Genomic DNA, 24,919 nt, shown 5'->3' with positions numbered 1-24,919 from the left:
CCTAATAATGGTGCAGAATTAAGGAAACACACTTATTAAGAAAAAATGGGACTGGGAGGACTCTTCAAATGCTGATGGCAATATCCGAGTGCCCCATAGCCCCAGTTTGCTTTATTATATAGCCATATGCAAATCAAGAAAGTCCTTGATACAAAGTTACACATCCAAGGCTAAAACAGGAACTCTCCCAAGGCATAAACAGGAATCTTCCTACCCTGCCTAAGTGAAGTCAACCAACATCTGAACAAAGAGTAAGAGGAAGGGCATGTAAATTGCTTCCAGCAACTTAAGCAAGTAAAGTGGGTGCAAATACTCAGCATCATAGCCAATATGGAGGTGAAGGGAGGAGAACTTAGCCTTTTGCTAAGCCTTGAATCTACAATGGCTTTTTTGCTGTTTATGGTCCACAACATGTCCCCTTTTCTTTTTTATTTTTAATTTGTGTGCTGAGATTTGCACTCATCTGATTTCCTAGTTTCCCTGATTATAATTTGGAGGCAGACTGAAAAAATACAGAACAAACACAAAATTAGTATAGCCAATACTAACAGATACTCAAACAAGTATTTTTTTTTTTTTTTTAAATATATTTTTTAATTTATTCATTTTAGAGAGGAGAGGGAGAGAGAGGGAGAGAGAGAGAGGAGAGACAGAGAGAAAGAAGGGGGGAGGAGCTGGAAGCATCAACTCTCATATGTGCCTTGACCAGGCAAGCCAGGGTTTTGAACCAGGGACCTCAGCATTTCCAGGTCGATGCTTTATCCCACTGCACCACCACAGGTCAGGCTCAAACAAGTATTCTAATACATTACAGTGATTAAAACCTTTAAGCAAATTCTTAGCCAGTATAACAAGAATCTATAAAAAGAGTAATGTCTTTAACGTGTTCACCAAGTCTGAGTTGGCACCAACACCATTCCAAATCCCTGCAGATGCAACCCAACCCCAGTTCAGTCCATTAGAAGCTGTCATAAGGAGCAGGACAGGAAAAGTCTGCATGGCACAGGAATTGCTGTCATATTTCTATACTTTGCAGCTCACGTCCAAGTCCCAATGACCGCTGCTTCCAGCTGGTAATGATTCAGGTAGACTGGAAAAGCCATCTGTAGCATGTGTGGAGATGGAGCTTCTGTTCTCCTCTGCCTGGAGAGATGAGACCAGGGTGCTTTTCCCTGGAGCTCTGCAACCATGACGTAGTGAAGAGAACCTTGGGATACACTAAGCTGGGTGGCAAAGGTAAATTCGCAATAGAGGTTGGCAAAAAGGAGAAAAAGAGCTCTAAATTAGAAGTAGGTCCCAGCCTAAAATATGAATGGGACATTGAAGCAGGAGGAATAAAGGAAACACTATATATTAAACAAAGCAGCAGAAAATAGGATTATCAACACCCACAATAGAGATCTTTGAGGGATGAGTAAAAACCCGAATATTCAGGCAAGACATAGTTAAGTGGCCCTTGTGTCCATAAGAAATGAGATCAGTTTACCTGCTACTTGGAAGAAATACCCTAGGCTTGTTCACAGTGACATAGATGGGGCCAACGGCCCTGGGCACTTTTAGCCTTCAATGGCAAACCCCAGCTTTCTGGGCAAGGTTAAGTCACAGGTGGCTGGAGCAGGACTGGAAGAGACTGAACCCTCCCTTAGAGGAGCAAGGGGGAAGCCTACCTTCCAGTGTCCCTTTTTCCTCACAGCGAAGGCATGTAAGTCTGGCAGGCTTTAGCTCAATGACCTTCCTTTCCACTATTGAAGCAGGGCCCAGATGGAGTCCTATGAGATCCCTTTGGGGCGTTGGAGCCTTTAAGGGCATATCCTAAAAGCTGGTAGTTCACCTGATCTCTGTTGGGCTTTTTCTGCCTCTAAGTATCTTAAAAGCCATGCTCAGAAGATCTCACTGAGGGGATTGAGGATCCCCATCCGCCTATATAAACCTTTTCTGTATATCTGGAGCTATTTGGAAAAGGACAAAACAGTGTTATTAGCTGTTATTAGGGTAGAAGTTTGCAGGAGAAAAGGATTTGGCATCTCCTGTTCATCAGCATTCAAAAGAAAAATTTTAAAGTAAAAAGCATGATAAGATAGACCCGCAGGAGTTCCAGAATATGACTCCCCCTTTTATATTTTTTAAAATTGACCTTAAATATTTGCTGGGTACACTTTAATAATACCTTAACTTTAAAGATTGTTAAGAAATACCTGTAATTTGAAAGGTTTTACAAAATATAGTAAATGCTTTTCCTACATATGTAGGAGTATTGTCAGTTTTAATCAGTTTAGGAAATCCAATAATAGAAAATGCATTCAGACAATGAGCTATAACATGGTTAGCAGCCTCTTCTGTTCTGGCAGAGGTTACTATAAATCCAGAATAAGTATCCATTGTAACGTGGACAAAGGACTGTTTGCCAAATAAAGGTATATGAGTAACATCCATTTGCCAAAGTTGTCCTGGTAGGAGTCCTTGAGTGTTAACTCCAAATGAAGGGTCAGGTTATAGTATAGGACACCTTGGACAGGATTTAACAATCTGCCATGCTGCTTCCTGAGAATGTTGAAACTGTTTATGCAGGGCTGCAGCGTTCTGGTGATGAATAATATGAGACTGAATTGCTCGATCTGTCATGGTTGCTCCAATAATTTTCTTTTGGGTAGTTTGATCAACAAGGGCATTCCTTTGTGCTAAAGCTCCAGGGAGCATGGACTGAGCTCGAATATATCCTATAAAACATGGAGCTCTATGTTGACGTACAAGTCTTGGAAGAAGGAGAAACTGCTGAAATAGTTCCTCATCAGCAGTTGTCTCTAAGACAACAGTCTCTATAGTGGAAACAACCATAAGTAAATATTTGTTGTCTGTATAGAGATTAAAGGAGGCAAATGCTGAAAAGCCATGATAATGACATGTAATTCTACTCTTTGAGCTGTTTTTTTTTTTTTGTATTTTTCTGAAACTGGAAACGGGGAGGCAGTCAGACAGACTCCCGCATGCGCCCGACCAGGATCCATCCAGCACGCCCACCAGGGGGCAATGCTCTGCCCATCCGGGGCGTTGCTCTGTTGCGACCAGAGCCACTCTAGCGCCTGGGGCAGAGGCCATGGAGCCATCCCCAGCGCCCAGACCATCTTTTGCTCCAATGGAGCCTCGGCTGTGGGAGGGGAAGAGAGAGACAGAGAGGAAGGAGAGGGGAAGGGGTGGAGAAGCAGATGGGCACCCCTCCTGTGTGCCCTGGCCAGGAATCGAACCCGGGACTTCCACACGCCAGGCCGATGCTCTTTGAGCTGATTTTAAGGTGACTGTTTCAGTATAAACTTGTCCATTGAATATTAAGCCTGCTATTCTTGAGCTGGATCCATCAGTAAAGATTGTAGGTGCTTCAGGAATGGGCTCATTAACAACTGTTTTAGGAAATAAAAATGTAATTAATGAAAATTAAACTATTTTATTAGCTGGGTAGTGAGAATTAATTTGGCCTGTAAAATTTGCAAAAGTGATTCGCCATTTAGTGGAAGTTTCCCAGAGCCATTGTTGTTGATCCTTTGAAAAAAGAAACAACAATAATTTGAGGCTCAAAACCTATAAACTGTAAGACGCCTACATCCCTTGATAATCAAGGAGGCGACAAGATCAAAATATGGAGATAAAACTTTCTTAGGAGTAACAGCTAAATGAATCTATTCAATAGGACCTGAAGCTTGCCACAATAGTCCCGTTGGAGTGTAACTCAAGGGACAAATTAGTAAGGCAATTGATTCTTCAGGATTTATGCATTTTAGTTGTGCTTGTTGCAAGGATTTTTCTAAAAGCTTTAAAGCTGCTTGTCCCGCAGCTGTAAATAGCCGAGGAGAAACTGGTTTATCAGAATATTAAAATTGTGGCTCTAGGCCCTGGCCGGTTGGCTCAGTGGTAGAGCGTCGGCCTGGCGTGCGGGGGACCCGGGTTCGATTCCCGGCCAGGGCACATAGGAGAAGCGCCCATTTGCTTCTCCACCCCCCCCTCCTTCCTTTCTGTCTCTCTCTTCCCCTCCCGCAGCCGAGGCTCCATTGGAGCAAAGATGGCCCGGGCGCTGGGGATGGCTCCTTGGCCTCTGCCCCAGGCGGTGGAGTGGCTCTGGTCGCGGCAGAGCGACGCCCCGGAGGGGCAGAGCATCGCCCCCTGGTGGACAGAGCGTCGCCCCTGGTGGGCGTGCCGGGTGGATCCCGGTCGGGCGCATGCGGGAGTCTGTCAGACTGTCTCTCCCCATTTCCAGCTTCAGAAAAATACAAAAAAAAAAAAAAAAAAAAAAAAAAAAAAAAATTTAAAAGTGTGGCTCTAAGAATATTAAAAAGTGGCTTCGGTTTTCCGGTAGTTAATTTCAAGGAAGGTCTTTTAAGCCAATTAATATCTCAATAATTTCTGGAAATTGTTTAAAATTTACAAATGATCTGTTCTGATTTCTAGTTTTTGTGGACGAATTTGTTGTCCCTCAATAATTTGTCATAAATAAGAAAAAGGTAAAGATTGCTGTACTTTTTCAGGAGCTATATAAAGTTCCAATTCTTTCAGAGAATATTCTAGTTGTTGCAAAATAATCAACACAATGTCTTGATCTGGATGAGCAATAAGAATATCATCCATATAATGAATTATGTATGCCTTAGGGTGCTGCCTTCCTACTGGAGAGATAGCTTGAGCAACATATTTTTGGCACAAAGTAGGACTGTTAGCCATACCTTGAGGCAAAACTCTCCACTGGTATGCTCCATGGGAGCCTGGAAATTAAGTGAAGGAACACGGAATGCAATCATGAGGGCTTAAATCAGCGGTTCTCAACCTGTGGGTCGCGACCCCAGCAGGGGGTTGAATGACCAAAACACAGGGATCGCGACCCACAGGTTGAGAACCACTGGCTTAAAGGAATAGTAAAAAAGCAATCCTTCAAGTCAATAATTACAAGGTGATAATTTCATGGAATGGTAGTAGAAGGGAGTCCCAGCTGGAGAGGAGCCATAATTTCCATAGTCTTACTTACTGCTCTCAAATCTTGTAATAGTCTCCAGTTTCCTGATTTCTTTTTAGTGACAAATATAGGCGTATTCCATGGACTATTAGATGGTTCAGTGTGCCCAAGCTGTAACTGCTCTTGTACCAGTCGAGCAGCTGCCTTAAGTTTCTCCTGAGGAAGGTGCCATTGGTCTACCCATACAGGATTATCTGATTTCCAAGTAATTGGGTCTGCACAATGCATTATTGGGGTAGCAGGAGCTACCAAGGCCCCTATGCTAAATTTTGATACTCTAATCCACACCTTCTGGTATTGGGTGCACTTCTGTTGGGGTGAGAATTCCCCGCTCTTCTTTCCCTAGTCCCTTAGTAGGCAAAAATCCCTGATCAAGCAGTTGAGTGCTGACTAAACTATTAGGACTGACAAGCAATGCTCTCATATTTTTCAAACCATCTCTACCCCACAAATTAACTGGCAATCCAGGGAGCACATAAGGCTGAAAAAATCCAGAGTGACCTTCTTTATCTTCCCATTGTAAAAAAACTAGAACTTTGTTGAGGGGATTTACTCTACCCTATGCCTTGTAATTCTGTGGCTGCTGCATGAGTGGGCCAGGAAGGAGGCCAATATAGCTTAGCAATAACAGATACATCAGCTCCAGTATCTAAAAGTCCTTTAAATTTATGCTCATGTATTGTTAGTTCCATTTCAGGGCGTTTCTGACCTATTTTTGGAATCCAGTAGGCAGCATCAGTGGAGCCAAATCTTTGATTCTCTCAGGGTCCCTTTTGCAGGGTTTGGCCTTGTCTTAAAAGAGGTAAAAGGATTAATTGAGCAATTTTCATGTCAGAGGAGATAGTGACTATATTCCTCAGAGTGTGAGCCATTACTTTAATTTCCCCTGTATAATCCGAGTCTGTTATTCCAGGAAGAACAAAAAATTCTCTCATAGTTAAACTACTTCTGTCTAATAAGAGTCCCACTGTGTTACTGGGAAGTGGCCCAAAAATTCCAGTGGGTATAGCTTGAGGTCCCATCTCTGGAGTTAATACGAGTTGGGAGGTGGGACTGAGGTCCAGTCCTGCACTGCCTGTTGTTGCCCGGGATAGTTGGGCAATGTTTGGCCTGCTGGAATCAGAGTTTGCTGAGGAAACACTGACATCGCCCCTATTGTTTGATAGGGCCGGAGAGGCGGCCCCATTGTTTGTTTCCCTGCCCTCCGGTAGTATATTTAATCCTACACTTATTCGCCCAATGTTTCTCCTTTCTACAAAATGGACAGAGGTCCAGAGCCTTAAGGGCTGGCTCTCCTTGAGGGAGAGGCCAAGACTGATATCTGGGGGAGCAGGGCAGTTTCTAGCAAAATGCCCCAAACCCCTGCATTGGAAATAGTATCCATGGGCAGAAGTACTTCCCTGACCTTCCTTCTTTCGCTTGTTCTGCCCTTTATCAAAGTATCGTCTTGGAAATCTTGCCTTAATGTCTGTAGCAAAAGCAAGACCTTGCATGTATGAAGGCCCAACATCTGCGCATATTCTGATATATTCCTCTATATCTTCCCTCTTGCGGTGAGGCCGAAGTTTAGTCTGACAAGCAGAATTAGCATTTTCATAGACTAATTGTTTTATTAAAATCTTTCCTACATTTTTATTCTCTACTATTTTTTCAACCGCTGGCATTAGCCGTGAGACAAATTCTTGAAATGACTTATTAGGGTCCTGCTTAATTTTGCTCAATTCCTTTGTTTTGCTTGAGTATAACCTTACACATAAAAAAGACAATTTATGCTCAAAAAACACAAGTATAACATATAACTTTGATCAATCCTAATACTTAAATTGCTATTTGGTTCCTAACTCTGAACACACCTCACAGTGCACTAACCAAATCAGTAAGTCTTAAGGATCTACATTCTATTCTATTTAAATTTAAATGAGTGCACCTTACAAGTTCTTTTTTTTATTTTTCTTTTTCTCCCCTCTTACTAGCTGGTTTACTGTGGGAAAGTTATTTAACTTTTCTGAGCCTCAGTTTCCTCATCTGTAAAATAGAAATTCAGTGAAGCCTTTTGGTGACTGCCCTATTTAATATTACCAATGTATCACCCTTTGCATTTTCTGTTTTTCTTCCTTGTCTTTTATTTTATAATTTAACCTATCTGGTTAAGTAATTTCTTTTCTTTTTTTTTCTTTTTTATATTTTTCTGAAAATGAGAAGTAGGGAGGCAGAAAGACTCCTGCATGCACCCAACCAGGATCCACCTTGCATGCCCACTAGGGGGCAATACTTTGCCATGGGACAGTTGCTCTGTTGCAACGGGAGCCATTCTAACACCTGAGGCGGAGGCCATGAAGCCATCCTCCGCACATGGGCCAACTTTGCTCCAATAGAGCCTTGGCTGTGGGAGGGGAAGAAAGAGATAGAAAGAAGAGGGGGAAGGGTGGAGAGCAGGTGGGCGCTTCTCCTATGTGCCCTGACTAGGAATTGAACCCGGGGCTTCCACATGCTGGACCGATGCTCTACCACAGAGCCAACTGGCCAGGGTCCTGAAGTCATTTCTTTATTATGAATTCTTCTCCTCCTGCCAGAATGTAACTTTCATGAAGGCAGTAATTTTTCTGTTTTATTTATTGTCTGGCTTGTAGTAGGCACTCAGTAAATATTTGTCTAATGAATAAACAAATTTCCTTTAGGGTAATTGTGAAGATTGAGTGAGAACTTTTGTTGAATAAGAACTTATTGTGGCTCTTGGCACATAACTAGGCATTTAGAAAATAGGACCAATTAGGAAGTTTTCCTTGGCCCTAAGGAAGATAATAGAGGTCATATTTATATGACTGATTAGTATATAAAGTGCTACATATTTTTGAAGAATGAACTTAAGTCAGTGCAAGGTATGAATTATGTCAGATTGCAAGGTATGAATATTAGATGATTATAACTGAATGTCATTTTTTTGACATTTGAAGCAGGGTTTATTAATTTTGTTTGCCTCTTTTAACAATTTCATAACATACTAGAATTCTCACATGAGACATTGCTTTCTGTTGTGCAACTCATCTTAGTTTTCTCCCCTGGTTTTTGTAGTAATTTTTATTTTTTTAAGGTTTTATTTTATTTTATTTTTTATTATTATTAATGTTAATGGGGTGACATTGATAAATCAGGGTACATATGTTCAGAGAAAACATCTCTAGGTTATTTTGACATTTGATTATGCTGCATTTCCATCACCCAAAGTCCAATTGTCTTCGGTCACCTTCTAACTGATTTTCTTTGTGCCCCTTCCCTCCCCCAACCTCCTCCTTCTCCTCCCCCACCCCTTGTAATGACCACTTGTCCATGTCTCTGAGTCTCATTTTTATGTCCCACCTATGTATGCAATCATATAGTTCTTAGTTTTTTCTGATTTACTTATTTCACTCAGTATATTGTTATCAAGGTCCATCCATGTTGTTGTAAATGATCCAATGTCATCATTTCTTATGGTTGAGTAGTATTCCATAGTATATATATACCAAAGCTTTTTAATACACTCGTCCACTGACGGACACTTGGGCTGTTTCCAGATCTTCGCTATTGTGAACAATGCTGCCATAAACATGGGGGTGCATTTCTCCTTTAGAAACAGTGCTATGGTGTTCTTGGGGTATATTCCTAAAAGTGGTATAGCTGGATCAAAAGGCAGTTTGATTTTTAATTTTTTGAGGAATCTCTATACTGTTTTCCACAGTGGCTGCACCAGTTTGCATTTCTACCAGCAGTGCAGGAGGGTTCCCTTTTCTCCACATCCTCGCCAGCACTTATTCTGTGTTGTTTTGTTGATGAGCGCCATTCTGACTGGTGTGAGGTGATATCTCATTGTGGTTTTAATTTGCATTTCTCTAATGATTAATGATGTGGAGCATTTTTTCATATGCCTATTGGCCATCTCTATGTCCTCTTTGGAGAAGTGTCTATTCATTTCTTTCACCTTTTTTTATTTTTATTTTTTTTATTTTTCTGAAGTTGGAAACGGTGAGGCAGTCAGACAGACTCTCACATGTGCCCAACCGGGATCCACCTGGCATGCCCACCAGGGGGCGATGCTCTGCCCATCTGGGGCGATGCTCTGTTGCAATCAGAGCCAGTCTAGCGCCTGAGGCAGAGGCCATAGAGCCATCCCCAGCGCCCGGGCCAACTTTGCTCCAGTGGAGCTCTGGCTGCGGGAGGGGAAGAGAGAGACAGAGAGGAAGAAGAGGGGGAGGGGTAGAGAAGCAGATGGGTGCCTCTCCTGTGTGCCCTGGCCGGGAATTGAACCCGGGACTCCTGCACGCCAGGCCGACGCTCTACCACTGAGCCAACCAGCCAGTCGCCCATTTTTTTTTTTTTTTTTTTTTTTTTTTTTTTTTTTTTTTTTTTTTTTTTTTTAATTTTTTTTTTAAATAATTTTTTTTTCATTTTTCTGAAGCTGGAAACAGGGAGAGACAGCCAGACAGACTCCCGCATGCGCCCGACCGGGATCCACCCGGCACGCCCACCAGGGGGCGACGCTCTGCCCACCAGGGGGCGATGCTCTGCCCATCCTGGGCGTCGCCATATTGCGACCAGAGCCACTCTAGCGCCTGGGGCAGAGGCCACAGAGCCATCCCCAGCGCCCGGGCCATCTTTGCTCCAATGGAGCCTCGGCTGCGGGAGGGGAAGAGAGAGACAGAGAGGAAAGCGCGGCGGAGGGGTGGAGAAGCAAATGGGCGCTTCTCCTGTGTGCCCTGGCCGGGAATCGAACCCGGGTCCTCCGCACGCTAGGCCGACGCTCTACCGCTGAGCCAACCGGCCAGCAGTCGCCCATTTTTTGATTGGATTGTTTGTCTTCCTGGTGTTGAGTTTTACCAGTTCTTTATAAATTTTGGTTATTAACCCCTTATCAGATGTAATGTCGAGTATGTTCTCCCATTGTGTAGTTTGTCTTTTTATTCTGTTCTTACTGTCTCTAGCTGTACAAAAGCTTTTTAGTTTGATACAGTCCCATTTGTTTATATTGTCTTTTATTTCACTTGCCTGTGGAAGTAAATCGGCAAATATATTGCTGCAAGAAATGTCAGAGAGCTTACTGCCTATTTTTTCTTCTAAGATGCTTATGATTTTATGGCTTACATTTAAGTCTTTTATCCATTTTTAGTTTATTTTTGTGAATGGTGTAAGTTGGTTGTCTAGTTTCCTTACAAGTTCTAAAATCATTCTATTTTTTTCTAAATATTAGAGCCAGCATTTCCCTTTTTTGCATGCAAAAAAGAGAACTTAATTTAGGCCTTAAAAACAGACACATTTTAGACAACATTAAACAAAGACTAAACAGAAATAAGAATTAGATGAACCAGACAAACCAGAGAGAAACCCGGGATTTCAGAGCACGACCAGATTAGAAAGATGCCTGCCTGATTTTAGTCAGGGCATTTTCTGACAGAGGGACTGAAGGATGGGATTAAACAAAATCTCCCCAAGAAAATTTGCTCTCCGCAGCTGCTGGGATATTTTCTATAGTCAGATCCAACACAGGTCCCCTGCCTCAATTTCCAGGCAAAGAATAAGAAAGAAACAAAATGAGAGTTCAGAAGATTGTAGTTAAAACATTAAAGAAAATCAGACCATAACAGGAAAAGATGTAACTTTCCTAATACCTGAGTCTCCTATCCATTCTCAAGAAAGTCCAACTTCCACAGCAAATAATCACCCCCAGAGAGACAAGCACAAGCAATCACCTTCCAGTCATTTGGAGGAAGAGCCTTTGCACTAATAGTGTCTAATAAACCAAGTGAAAAAGGGGCAGTAGGCCCATACTGAACACAAGCAGGTTTAAGTTCTTTCAGAGTTCTAAAAGGTACAGGTTCATGTTCTCGCACTAGTCTCCCTGTATCATCCTGTATTTCTACAACAGGAAAACGGGTAAAGCCATTTATTGTTTCCCCTGTATTTCAAGCCTGGTCTATAGATTGTTGGAGGGAGATTTCCCAGATTTTGAGCTATAGACTCCAGAATCAGCCCGATAAGGGAACGGAAGATCAGAGGGTTGAATGTAGGAAGAAACCGAGGGCGGCGGAGGCCCCGTGGCTAAGGCAGCCATAGCCACGGATTTTTTTATCCCCCGAATCATCCTCAGACTCCAAGTTGTCCTCTATTCACATCCCTCTGTTTCCAGCTCACCCTGATGCTCTTCAGACAACGATTTGTCCTCATACGGAAACATTTCTACAAAAAGGTCCCTTATTTTTTACCCTATCTGTCCCATAATCTTTTACTCCCACTTATACTTTCCCCAAAAACTTTCTTGACTCACTGTGTGCACTTCACTTTGGGGCGTTCCATCACCTGCCTTCAGTTTTAGTTTCCTTGTACTCAAGTCTTCTGTTGGGGCGCCATTTGCTGCGGACCAGCGCGGCTCCTAATAAGGGTGCGGAATTAAGGAAACACACTTACTAAGAAAAAATGGGACTGGGAGGACTCTTCAAATGCTGATGGCAATATCCGAGTGCCCCATAGCCCCAGTTTGCTTTATTATATAGCCAAATGCAAATCAAGAAAGATCTTGATACAAAGTTACACATCCAAGGCATAAACAGAAATCCCCCTACCTGCATAAGTGAAATCAACCAACATCTGAACAAAGAGTAAGAGGAAGGGCATGTAAATTGCTTCCAGCAACTTAAGCAAGCAAGTGAAGTAGGTGCAAATACTCAGCATCATAGCCAATATGGAGGTGAAGGGGGGAGAACTTAGCCTTTTGCTAAGCCTGGAATCTATAATGGCTTTTTGCCATTTGCAGTCCACAACACCCTTCCCCTTCCCTACAGGATTTGCCTTTCTGCTCTTATCCCATCCTATCACCCTGTCTTCCCTTTTCCCTCTGTCCGCTTTCCTTTTGGATCCTTTGATCCTGCCTCTGTCTCTGTTCCGCTCCTCAGTTCATATTGTTCGTTGGATTTCTCAAATGAGTGAGGTCATATGATATTTTTCTTTCTCTGCCTGGCTTATTTCACTTAACATAATAGTTTCCAGGTCCATCCATGTTGTCGTAAAAAGTAATATTTCCTTCTTTTTCATGGCCCCATAGTATTCCATTGTGTACCACTGCTTTTTAATCCATTCGTCTACTGATGGACACTTGGGCTGTTTCCAGATCTTCGCTATTGTGAACAATGCTGCCATAAACATGGGGGTGCATTTCTCCTTTTGAATCATTGATGTGGTGTTCTTGGGATATATTCCTAAAAGTGGGATAGCTGGGTCAAAAGGCAGTTCGATTTTTAATTTTTTGAGGAATCTCCATACTGTTTTCCACAGTGGCTGCACCAGTCTGCATTCCCACCAGCAGTGCAGGAGGGTTCGCTTTTCTCCACACCCTCGCCAGCACTAATTCTGTGTTGTTTTGTTGATGAGCGCCATTCTGATTTGTGTCTACGTAGAATTTTTATTGTGTGCATATAGTAGATTTTCTTCACCAACCAATTGTTTATATATAGGAGTGTCAAATTATATACAAACATATAGTTAGAATTAATACACTTAGGAATTGGTGGACATCCAGCAATAATTCTTTGACCAACTATTTAGACACCTTTGGATTAAACATCTTAGAACACAGCACATACATGCACATTCAATACATATGAACATATTTACATACATATTTTGTTTTCCTCTGAAAGCCTGTCTATAATATAAGTATTCCTCATGATGAAAAATCTGTTTAATTCTTGAGTTCAGAAAATGAAAGTGAAGGTTTGCATAGTAGGTTTGGATGTGGTGAATTATCCAAATCCTTTTAGTTTTTACATTTCAGAGAATGAGTACTGAGAGTCTGGACAATAAAGACCTTATCAGAAAATTATAATACCTGCTTAGTTCCTAATCGTGAGATCAGCATAGGAAGAATACTGGCATCATTTTTTCATCTGAGCAAGGTTCGTGGAGGAATGGGTCTTCCCAGAATCAAGAAGTAAAGAAAAGTATACAACATATATAACAAATGCTGTGGAGATATTTACCTGAAATTTATGTACTTTTATTGATGAATATTACCCTGTGGGATAAGGTTTTGATTATGTATGCAATGTGATCAAACCTGTGTTTCATGCTTACCTGACTTAATTTGGTAAGTAAGTAAATCTTTTTAGGAGCCAGCTCTCTTGGTTCCAATGACATCTCCCAAGTTCCTCGGACTGATTCCTGCTTGAAATGTAAATAGGTGATACTCTCAGTTTTCTGGCATCTTGGGACTAAAGAACAGGAGGCAGCCATCTCCCTTCCCTCCTGAAAAGGCCTCTGAAAATGTTAATGAATATTAAGTCCAAAGCCTTCTTGTGTACCCACTTGGCAGTCTTGGAGGAACAAGAGAGATTTAATTATCCTTTGGATCAGAGCAGTTAACTCTAGATAATTGAATGCTGATCTAATTATTAAGGTATGTTAAAAGCAAACTATTTCTGGGTAAAATGAAAGCAAATACTCTATATAATAGACATTTCTGAGTACCAGAAGGTGAGGGCCTTTTGCAGAAGCATTGAGAAGTCTGGGAAAGTTTCGTTTTCCCACAGGGAGATTTATATGCTAAGTAAAATTATATTGAGTTCTCTTGGTTAGTGGTAAGTCAAGTTAATTTTAAGTTGACTTTAATATTAAAAAACTTGAGGGATGTTCCTAAATTTAATATTGTTTCTGATATGAGTATTCTTTTTCTTTTTTCTCTTTCCAAGTGTGAGAGGAGGGGAGATAGACAAACTCCCGCATGCACCCTGACCAGGATCCACCTGGCAACCCTGTCTGGGACTGATGCTCTCTGCCCATTGGGGCCATGTTTGCAACCAGCCTATTTTTAGCGCCTGAGTTGGAGGCTCCATGGAGCCATCCTCAGCATTCAGGGCCAATGCCCTCGAACCATTCGAGCCATGGCTGCGAGAGTGGAGATGGAGAGGCAGGGGGGAGAGTTGGAAAAGCAGATGGTCACTTCTCCTGTATACCTTGACCCAGAATCAAACCAGGGACAGCCACAATCTGGGCCATGCTCTACTCCTAAGCCAAGTGGCCAGAGCCGATCATTCTTCATAGATACCTTTATCAGTTTTGTTTTGTTTTTTTAATTTTTTTTAGTGAAAGAGAGAGAGGGACAGACAGATAGGAAGGGAGAGAGATAAGAACCATCAACTCATAGTTGTGGCACTTCAGTAGTTCATTGATTGCTTTCTCATATATGCCTTGACTAGGGAGCTCCAGCTGAGCCAGTGACCTTTGGGCTCAAGCCAGCAACCATGAGGTCATTTTTGCGATCCTGCGCTCAAGTCAGATGAGCCCCATGCTCAAGCTGGTTTCAAACCTGGGTCCTCCGCATCCCAGGTTGACTGTCTTGTCTATTGTGCCGTGACCTGGTCAGGCAAAATGTGTTTTTTAACCATCAGTGGATTTTGAATTTTATTTGTTTTCTTAAATTTTTTAAAATGTTTATTTTATTGATTTAAGAGAGAGAGAGACAGGAACATTGATCTGTTCCTGTATGTGCCCTAAAGAGGGTTTGAACCATCAGCCTCTGTGCTTTGGGACAATACTCTAACCAATCTGGGCAATTTTGAATTTTATTTAATGCCTTTTTTTTTTCCATTTATCAAGAGAGTTACATGGAACATTTAACACACTTTTTTTTCTATCAAGAGAGTTACATGAAACATTTAACACCTTTTTTTTCCTTCCATTTATCAAGAGAGTTAACATGGTATATTAGTCAGGTTTTTTAAGCAAAACCACACACACACACACACACACACACACACACACACACACACACTACACACAGCACACACACACATAGTTAGAGAGGGTAAAATGTCCCCAACACACACACATAGTTAGAAAGGGTAAAATGTCCCCAAAAATGCATTTAGCAAGTTGTAGAGACCTAGGATAGCTGGTTCCAGTCTGAGTTTGAGTGTCAGAGATCCAGGAGAGCTGATATTTCAGTTTGAGTCCAAAGACGGGGAGAAAAAAACCTGATATCCTAACTCAAAGGCAAGTAGGCAGGAGAATTTCTCTTTACTCCAGGAGAGTCAACCTTTTATTTTATTCATACCTTCATTTGATTACATGAGACTCACCAACAGTAGGGAGGGCAGTCTGCTTTACTCAGTCTATCCATGTATATGTTAAACTCATCCAAAAATACTCTCACAAACTCCCAGACTAAAATTTGACCCTGTGGCCCAGTCAAGTTGGCACATAAAATTAACCATCACTCATAGTATTAAAAAAAGAAAAAGGCAAACATATTACTGGACTCCTGGAGTTGAAAAATATATGTGTATGAGTCTAAGAAATTTTATTTCAAAGCTCAGAACATTTATTAAGCAACATCCTGACACCCCACCCCAATATTCTGTTGTACTTTTTTTTTTTTTAATTAAGTGAGAGACAGAGGCACAGAGACAGACATGCGCCCCGACTGGGGATCCACCTGGCAAGCCCCTTGTAGGGCAATGCTCTGCCCATCTGGGGCTGCTGCTCTGTTGATGGGCAACCAAGCTGTTTCAGCGCCTGAGGCCAACTCTCTCCAGTTGAGCCATGGCTGTGGGAGAGAAAGAGAGAGAGAGAAAGGGTGGGGTAGAGGTGGAGAAATAGATGGTCATCCTTTGTGCCCTGACCAGGAATCGAACCCGGGACTTCCACACGCCAGGCCAGTGCTCTACTGCTGAGCCAACTGGCCAGGGCCTATGTTGTACTTTCTGATTATAAAAATGAAAGAAATGTAAAGGGACAACAGGTCCCATTACTAGGATAAAAGCTGAGCATATTTTAATTTTCTCACATTAACCTAAGCTAGTTCAGAAATTTGATGTGCTAGGGAAGGAATTGCCAAGTATTTTCTGTAAAGGACCAGATAGTAAATATTTTAGGCTTGGGCCGTAGAGTTTCTGCCCCAAATCTGCCATTATAGTGTGAAAGCAGCTGTATATACACATAAATGAATAGGCATGGCTGTATTCTAGTATAACTTTCTTTACAAAAAAACAGAAAACAGGATTGGCTTTCAGGTTGTAGTTTGCAGAACCCTCATGCTAGAAGAAAGGACACCGTGTGGCTATCTTGATAAATGCAGGGGGAGAAAAACATTAAATAAAATTCAAAACCCACTGTGGTTAAAAAAATTAAAATTTTTAAACTGATAAAGGTATCTATGAAAAACCTACTGCAAACTTAATGGGCAATGTTAGAAGTGTTCTTTTGAAAATCAAGAAGACAATGTTTACAATCACCACTTTCATTCAGCATTGTACTACAGCTCATAAATTACACAGTAATACAAGAAAAAGAAATAAAAAGCATGAAGACTAGTGAGAAAACACCAAAAGAGTATTGTTCCCAGGTAATGAAATCTATATAGCAGTCCTAAAGAATGTACAAAAATTAACAAATCATTCAAATTTCATATATAAACCTGACAAAATTGATGTATATACATCAGTTACGTTTCTATATACGCAATGGAAAGTGTACTGAAATGTAAAATACTGTTTTCAAAAGTATCAAAAATATAAGGTACCTTGTGATAGAGAAACCTAACAAAAAATAAACAAGTATATTGTAATTCAGAAAATTATAAAATTCTATCCTAAGAATACTGTAAAGAAGTAAAGAGATAATCTTGTTTATGGTTAAAACAGTATTATGAAGATGATAATTCTCTGAGATTTGATCTACAGATTTAATACAATTCCAATTTTTAAAAATTCCAATAGGGTGTGGGGTTTTTTTGTTTGATTGCAGGACATTCCACTCAAAATGTTTTAATATGTAGACTTTTCATTATCATTTGATTCTAAGTATTTTTTTGAGAGGTATGCTTAGTGTAATTATTGTTCCTTTATAGAATCTTTTTTTTTCCTCCAGTTGCTTTTTAAAACTTTGTCTATAGTGTTTTTCAGTTACAATAAATATATTTAGGTGTAAATTTCTTATTTATTCAGGTTGATATATGTATATTTTTTCATATCTCTCGATTTATATTCTCATTTTTAGAATAATAGTCATTATCTCTGATTATACTTCTACATCATTTATTTAGACTGCCTTTCTAAGACCAAACCATCATATGTCAGGCCTGCCTTTTCTTTATGTTCTTCATGTCTGTTAACTTCTCTTGTGTTTTCCATCAACTTATTTCTCTGTGTTGCATTCTTTTTTTAAGTGAGAGGAGAAGAGGATAGATAGAGTCCAGCATGTGCCCTGACTTGTATCCACCCAGCAACCCCTATCTGGGGCCGATGTTTGAATCAACAAAGCTGTCCTCAGCACTCAGGACTGACACTCAAATCAGTCAAGCCACTGGCTACTAGAGGGGAAGTGTGAGAGAAGGGGGAGGCGGAGTGGAAAAGAAGCATGATTGCTTCTACTGTGTGTCCTGACTGGGATCGAACCCAAGACTTTGCACGCCAAACTGACACTCTGTCCAGTGAGCCAACAGGCCAGAGCCCTGTGTTGCATTCTGAGTAATTTCATCGTAGCTGCCTTAGTTTACAAATTTTGTCTAGCTATGTCAAGTTTGCTATTTAAGCCATTCATTAGAGTTTCTGATTTCACAGAGAATATATTTGATTTCTAGAAGTTATATTTGATTCTCTTTTTAGATCTGATTTTTTTTAAGCAGGATTTTTGTTAATCCTTTCAGATTGCAGGTTCAATCCTCAGTCAGGGCACACGTGGGAAGCAACCTATAAATACACACACAGCTAAGTGGGATTACAAGTGAATAGTTCCCTTTCCCCTCCCCTCTCTTTCTCCCTTCCTTTCTCTTTCTCTCTAAAAATCAATCAGTAAATAAAATTGAGTCCTGGATGGATAGCTTGGTTGGTTGGAGCATCTTGGTTGTTCTGGAAGCACATGTTGCCAGTTTGATCCCTGGTCAGGGCACATACAGGAACAGCTTAATGTTCAGTCTCTCTCTTAAACAAACAAACATATTGGGTACCTATTATATGCCAGGCACTGTTCTAGGAGGTGAAGATTATATTCTGATATTTCTTGCTATTATTTTTATCAAAATAAGATTCACTATTTTAGCCACTTAATTTAATTAATTTTGTTAGCGAGAGAGAGAAAGGGAGATGAGAAGCATCAACTCGTAATTGTGGTGCTTTAGTTGTTCATTGATTGCTTCTTATATGTGCCTTAACAGGGATGGGGGCTCCAGCCTAGCCAGTGACCCCTTGCTCAAAGAAGCCACCATTGGGCTCAGTCTAGTGACACCACGCTCAAGCTGGCTACCTGTGGGTTTCGACTTGGGACCTCAGCATCCCAGGTCAATGCTGTATCCATTGTGCTGCCACCAGTCAGGCTTAGCCATTTTAAAGTGTACAATTCTGTGATTTTTAGTGTTGTGCAGCCATTACCACTAATTCTAGAGTGTTTTCATCACCCCAGAAAGAAGCCACATACCCATTAAGTATTTATTCTGCATTCCTTTATTCCTCCAGTCCCTAGAAATCATTAATCTACTTGTGTCTTTATGGATTTTCTGTTCTGGACATCTTACATTAGTGGACTCGTGTATTAGGTGTCCTGTAGTGCCTGGCTGCTTTACTTAGCATAATACTTTTTAGGGTCATCCATGTTGCCTGACCAGTGGTGGTACAGTGGATAGAGCATTGACCTGTGATGCTGAGGTCCCAAGTTCGAAACCCCGAGGTCATTGGCTTGTGTGTGAGAGCAACATGTCCCATGGTCGCTGGCTTAAGCCCACGGTCACTACTTTGAACAAGGAGTCACTAGTTCAGCTGAAGCCCCCCTGGTCAAGTCATGTATGAGAAGCAATCAATGAACAATTGAAGTGCCACAACTATGAGTTGATGCTTCTCATCTCTCTCCCTAAAAAAAAAAAAAAAAAAAGAAAGGGTCACCCATGTTGTAGCATGTTATCAGCACTTCATTCCTTTTTATGGCTGGCTCATATTTCATTGAATGGATAATGACACATTTTGTTTATTCATCAGTTGTTTTCATGTTTTGGCTATTACAAATATTACTTCTCTGAACATTTGTATACCAGTTTTTGTGTGAACATGTTTTCAATTATGCCAGTTGTTTTGTTTATTTCTTTGACTTTTTCATACCTGTTGTTTTATACATTACATCCGATCATTCCAATTTGAATCCCTTGGGTGTTTGACTCTGTAGTTTCTGTTGAATCTTAGAGTAGCTTATTTTATCTAAACTAAGGTTGGTCATTTAAGATTGTGAGTTTAGCATGACTAGTGGTGGCACAGTGGATAGAGCATCAACCTGGGACACTGAGGTCCCAGCTTCGAAATCCTGAGGTCGCTTTCCTGAACGTGGGGTCGTTGACTTGAACATGGAATCATTGAAATGATCCCATGGTTACTGACTTGAGCCCAAAGGTCACTGGCTTGAGCAAGGGTGTCACTGGCTTGACTAGAGCAGCCTCCCACCCCCAGTCAAGGCACATATTAGAAAGCAATGAGTGAACAACTAAGGTGCCACAACTATGAGTTGATATTTCTCACCTCTCTCCCTTTCTGTCTCAAGAAAAAAAAAAAAAAAAAAAAGAAAAGAAAAAAAAAGAGATTGTGAGCTTAATATTTTACATTTTATTACATTTTTGTAACATTATTGAAAAGTCAAAATAGTAAAATGAAGTAATAAAAATCCACAGATCTGGTTAATGCTATTTTCTGAAGGGGAAGGAAACAGTAAGGTGTAGTAAATAGAGGCAGCGGGAGTGTGGAGTTCACAGGTGTTTGTTTCCTTTCCTAGAGGGCTAAAACTGTGTATTTGAGCTAAAGCCACAGATACTACTTCTGAGGCCTCTGTCTGAGTGTTTTGGGGTTTTGATTCCCTTAGAATTTAGGCTCTTTCGAGGACACTAAGCCAGTGTGGTATTTTACAAACCTAGTATTTGGAGTGGATAAAAAGTTAAAAGAATCTCATTGTTTTTCCTTAATGACCACAAAACATGAAAGTCTTATTTGTGTTTTCCAACTTTCTGTTTTGACAACCAGGAGTTGGGAAAAATGTTAAAAGGGATATGATATATAAAACATTTTAGAAGATTTTGAGTCTGAAACATTTTCAGGTACATTGTCCTCTTTTTGACTGTTCAAACGATGTTTTAAATGTAAATTGGTAACACAGTCACTTTTGACCTTTTTTTTTAATTCAGTGAGAGGAGGGGAGGCAGAGACAGACTCCCTCACATGCGCCCCAACCGAGATCCACCTGGCAAGCCTGCTAGGGGGCAATGCTCTGCCCATCTGGGGTGTTGCTCCATATCTCAGCAACCAAGCTCTTCTTAGCGCCTAAGGCAGAGGCCATGCAGCAGTCCTCAGTGCCCAGGGCCAACTTGCTCCAATCAAGCCATGGCTGCTGAAAGGGAAGAGAGAGAGAGAAGCGAGAGAGGGAGGGATGGAGAAGCAGATGGGTGCTTCTCCTCTGTGCCCTGACCGGAAATTGAACCTGGAACATCTGCATGCTGGGCCAACATTCTACCACTGAGCCAACTGGCCAGGGACACTTTTAGATCTTTAAGTTATTGGTTCTTACACAAACTTTGTTTATTGGAATTATTATTATATTATTATTCTTTTAAGTGAGAGGAGGGAAGATAGACTCCCATATGCACCCTGACTGGGATCCACCTGGCGACCCCTTTCTGGAGCCAATACTCGAACCAGTCTAGCCATTGTCTGCAAGAGGGGAAAAGAAGTAGGTGGTTGCTTCTCATGAGTGCCCTGACCATAGATCGAACCTAGGACGTCTGCATACCGAGCTGACACTCTATCCACTGAGCCAACTGGCCAGGCCTGTTGGAATTTTTTAATAGGAATTTGTAGCACAATTTTATTTCACAACCCAGATAGCCTTTTGTGTTCGACTGCCATGCTCAGTTCTTCCTTTATTTACCCTTTCATTAATCAAAAGAAATGCTGTGAACTATTGCAGTAGGAGCCTCTTAACTGAGTTTTAGGAGCCTCTTCTCCTTCGTCACAGTGCTGTTAAGATTTTTATGGGGTTTTCTTTAGGGGAACATTCTATTTCAGTTCAAAAGGTATACTCTCCTGTGCATTCCTGGCTAACCTGGCATTCTTGTCTTTTTATAGTCTAGCCCAGTATCTTTCTTTGTAGACTTGTCTTATACATTTGTCCTAGTCTGTACTTAACATTTTGCCCTTTATAAGTACTCTAATGCCTGCAAACTGTCTATCATATTATAACTCAGTCTTTGCTTATGATGTTACCTCTATTAAAATTTCCTTTCCACAACGTCAGGCTCTTGGCCAATGTACCCATTCTTCAAAATTCACCTCCAGTACACGTTCAGTATCTTTTGTGATCATAAATGAACTGTTTTTTCTCTTCATGTTGCTTTGTAAAAAGTTTTAAGAATTTATGTCTTATCTAATTATTGATATTTTCTGTGTTACTCTGTACAACTAATTATAAATTATTCATGATCAAATATCTTGTGTTGCTTATTTTTGAAGTTATCTCTGGCAAGGCAGATTGCTTTACATGTGAAAGATGTTCATTAACTATGTGAAGAATTAAGATTTTAGCAACACATTTCATTTGAGATTAGCCTGAACTTTTTTTTTTAAAGATTTTATTTATTGATTTTACAGAGTGGAGGGTGGTGGTATCAATTTATTTTTGTTTTATTTTAGTTGATCATTGATTGATTGATTGTTGCTTGTGTCTTGACCAGGCAAGCCCAGGATTTCAAACGGGTGACCTCAGCATTCCAAGTCAATGCTTTATACACAGTGCCACCACAGGTCAGGCATAGCCTGAATCCTTAAAGGCAGCATTTGTGTCATACTTGTTTTATATTTCCAACATCCAGCACACTGCCTTCACAATTAATATGTCTGTTGAATTGCTGAGGAAAATATATGAAGTCTTTAGTTTGGTCTTTGTGCTTTAGCTTCAAGGAAAAATCAACAAGTTGGTTTCACAATAAATTGGGGGAGTTTTCTCATTTAAATTGTGAAAACTAAGGAATTTTTTATTTTATTAGAATTCTGTTAATCAGCAGAGTTGGAAAAGAGTTTTTAACAAATAGTAATATTTTTCTTAAAGATGATCAAGAATTTTTTTTAATAGCAGAAACTGCTATGTCTGCCTATGGTTAGTAATAATAAGCAGATTCAACTTCTCTCTTCTAAAAATGCAGGTTCTTGTTAAACCTTTGGGAGATCGAGGATACCTTTTTCTTCTCTCTCCTTATCAAATGGTTTCTCCTTATGGTAGGTAATCTCTTTAATTTTTATAATTCTTTTTAAATTTTTTAGTTAAAACACATTGAGGAACGGAACAGAGGCAGAGGCAGGATCAAAGGGACCAGAGGGAAAGTGGAAAAGAAGATGGGATCAGAGAAGGGAAAGAGATTAATGAAATTATATATACGTAACAGCGTTATAGAGAATAGGACAGCAAATCTGGAGGGACGGGAGGAAAGTGTTGAGGGGGAGGGGGCAAAGGGAAGGCTGGGGGGAACATGAGGGTGGGGGGGATATATTCGGTGGGACACTTGAATCTATGTAAACACAATAAATTAAAATCATAAATAAAAAAAACAAAAACACATTGCTAATTCTTTTGGCTTCTGTTTTTGTTTAGAACATCAAACTAAGTCTCGAGTCCTGAATGCTTTGTTTCTATTTCAAGAATCTAGAAGCATATTTACCTGTAAGTTCTCTATCTAAATACAGTTTTATAGATATCTATCTATCTACATTGAAAATTTACTGATAACTCCCTAAGCATTTTATCTTTCTTACATCATGTTTTGGGAAATACTGGAGATATTAAGAGCTATTAACAGTATAAAACACAAATTATATGATTTTTTTTTTTTACTATGAAACATTTGGGTTTTAATCAGTGTTTTCACTAAATTAATGTTGATTGTAATTGTTATACAATAGCTTTTTGGGGGGTTTTATTATGGTATAATTTTTTAGCTTAGTTCATTTTTACATTCAAATTTTAGCAACTATAAATATAGTACTTCGTGTGCTAGGTTGAAAAAAATTCAAAATTACTAAGAATTTTTGACACAGATGGTAGAAAAAATTTACTATTCACCATTTCTTAAGAACGAATTTTAATGCTATATTAAAGGAAAGTGCCCACTCATGGATTTTATTGTTAGATTGAAAATGAGGTTCTCAATTCTAGCACTCAGTACTTGCATATCTCCTTATATGGATAGAGAATTTATGTAAAGTTGTTATAAAAGGAAGGAATGCCGTTTTTATCCTTTGTAAGACTGTCTTGCTAGGAGCCTCAGATCTTGCCCTTCTTCTTTATTTCTCCATTTATTTTGTTTGCCGTAAGTTAAAAGGCTTAGGAATAGTAGAAAGTGATATCATCAATGAGTGGGTATTTTTCTCTTTAAAAACCTGTTTTATAATTTCCTTTGTTTTAGTTTCTCATTGGCTTATTTTAGTCCCCTGGACTTAGAAATATGTGATTCATGTATTTCTATGTTACATTATATATTAGGGTAAATTCTAGTTTGGTTTTTCACTGTTGTGAGAATTTTGTTACATTTCTTTGACAATATGTAGATCTGTATTTGATTAGTTTCTTGATTGCTAACATGGTTATTTTTTTTTACAGCACAAAAAGGATCAACCAATGTAACACCACAGGAGAGACATGAGAGCATGCCAGATGTATTAAAAATAACTCAATTTTTACAATTTTCTTTGATTCGGTGTCGAAAGGAATTCAAAAATATAAATACTGTAAATTTTCATTGTGGTGTTGAAAAGTATGTAAGTGAATTTTTTAAGCGAGGTTTTGGTTCAGGTAAACGAGAGTTTTTTATGTTTCCATATGATTCACGATTAGATGATAAAAAATTCTTATATCCAGCTCCAAAAAATAAATCCCATATTGATGATTGTTTGCATACCTATATTTTTCGGCCTGAAATGTATCAGTTACCTATTTGTAAGTTAAAAGAACTATTTGAAGACAATAGAAAGCTTCAACAGCTCAGTCAACTTTCAGATTATGAAGGCCATGAAGAAATGAATGGTACAAAAAAGAAATTTGGAAAACGAAATAACTCAAGGGGTGAGACTATTAAATCTGGCAAGCAAAAGTCATCTCACTCTTTGGATTATGAAAAGGATAGATTCAAAGAATTGATTAATTTGATTCAGTGTAGGAAAAAAAATGTGGGTGGGGACTCAGACTCAGAAGATATGAGAAGCAAAACTGTCTTGAAGAGGAAGCTTGAAGATCTACCTGAAAATATGAGAAAGCTCGCCAAAACCAGCAATTTATCTGAAAATTGCCATCTGTATGAAGGTAATATATCAGATTGCTTTTATGGAGTATATAAACAACCAAAAATATAGTAAACTAGTTTTGTCCTTTCTTATAGTATGGAGGTCTACAAATAACAACCTGAAAGCCAATCCAACCTGTTTTTTGTTTTTGTAAAGAAAGTTGTACTGGAATACAGCCATGCCTGTTTATTTATGTGTATGTATAGCTACTTTCACACTATAATGGCAGAGTTGGGACAAAGACTCTATGGCCCATGAAGCCTAAAGCATTTACTGTCTGGCCCTTCACAGAAAATATTTCGCAACTCCTGCCCTAGCACATCAGATTTCTGAATTGTGTAGCTTAGGCTAATGTGAGGAAATAAAATATGCTCAGCTTTTATCCTACTAATTGGACCTGCTGTCCCTTTATACTCCTTTTGTTTTTATAATCAGAAAAGAACAACATAGCATATTGGGGGGTTGCTTAATGAAAGGAAGCTTCTGAGCTTTAAAATAAAAACTTTTAGACACATGTACACAATTTTCCACCCCAGGAGTCCAGTAATACGTTTGCCTTTTTCTTGTTTTCTTTGCTTTTATTTTAGTTAACATGAAAAGAAAT

General features: G+C 39.8%; 1 protein-coding gene across 4 annotated transcripts in view; it reads left to right on the top strand.

Moving 5' to 3' along the window:
* TASOR (transcription activation suppressor) overlaps positions 1–24,919 on the top strand; it is a 72,587-nt gene that overhangs the window by 22,914 nt on the left and 24,754 nt on the right. For all 4 annotated transcript variants that reach the window (XM_066351696.1, XM_066351695.1, XM_066351698.1 and 1 more), the window contains exons 12-14: positions 22,185–22,257; positions 22,631–22,699; positions 23,636–24,334. In XM_066351696.1, the coding sequence (XP_066207793.1) occupies positions 22,185–22,257; positions 22,631–22,699; positions 23,636–24,334 (841 nt within the window). The remainder of the gene's footprint in view (positions 1–22,184; positions 22,258–22,630; positions 22,700–23,635; positions 24,335–24,919) is intronic.

This window comes from Saccopteryx leptura, chromosome 10, assembly GCF_036850995.1.
Source record: "Saccopteryx leptura isolate mSacLep1 chromosome 10, mSacLep1_pri_phased_curated, whole genome shotgun sequence".
NCBI lineage: Eukaryota > Metazoa > Chordata > Mammalia > Chiroptera > Emballonuridae > Saccopteryx > Saccopteryx leptura.
The sequence above is the reverse complement of the archived record's forward strand: the minus strand, read 5'-3'. Positions and strand labels throughout refer to the sequence as shown.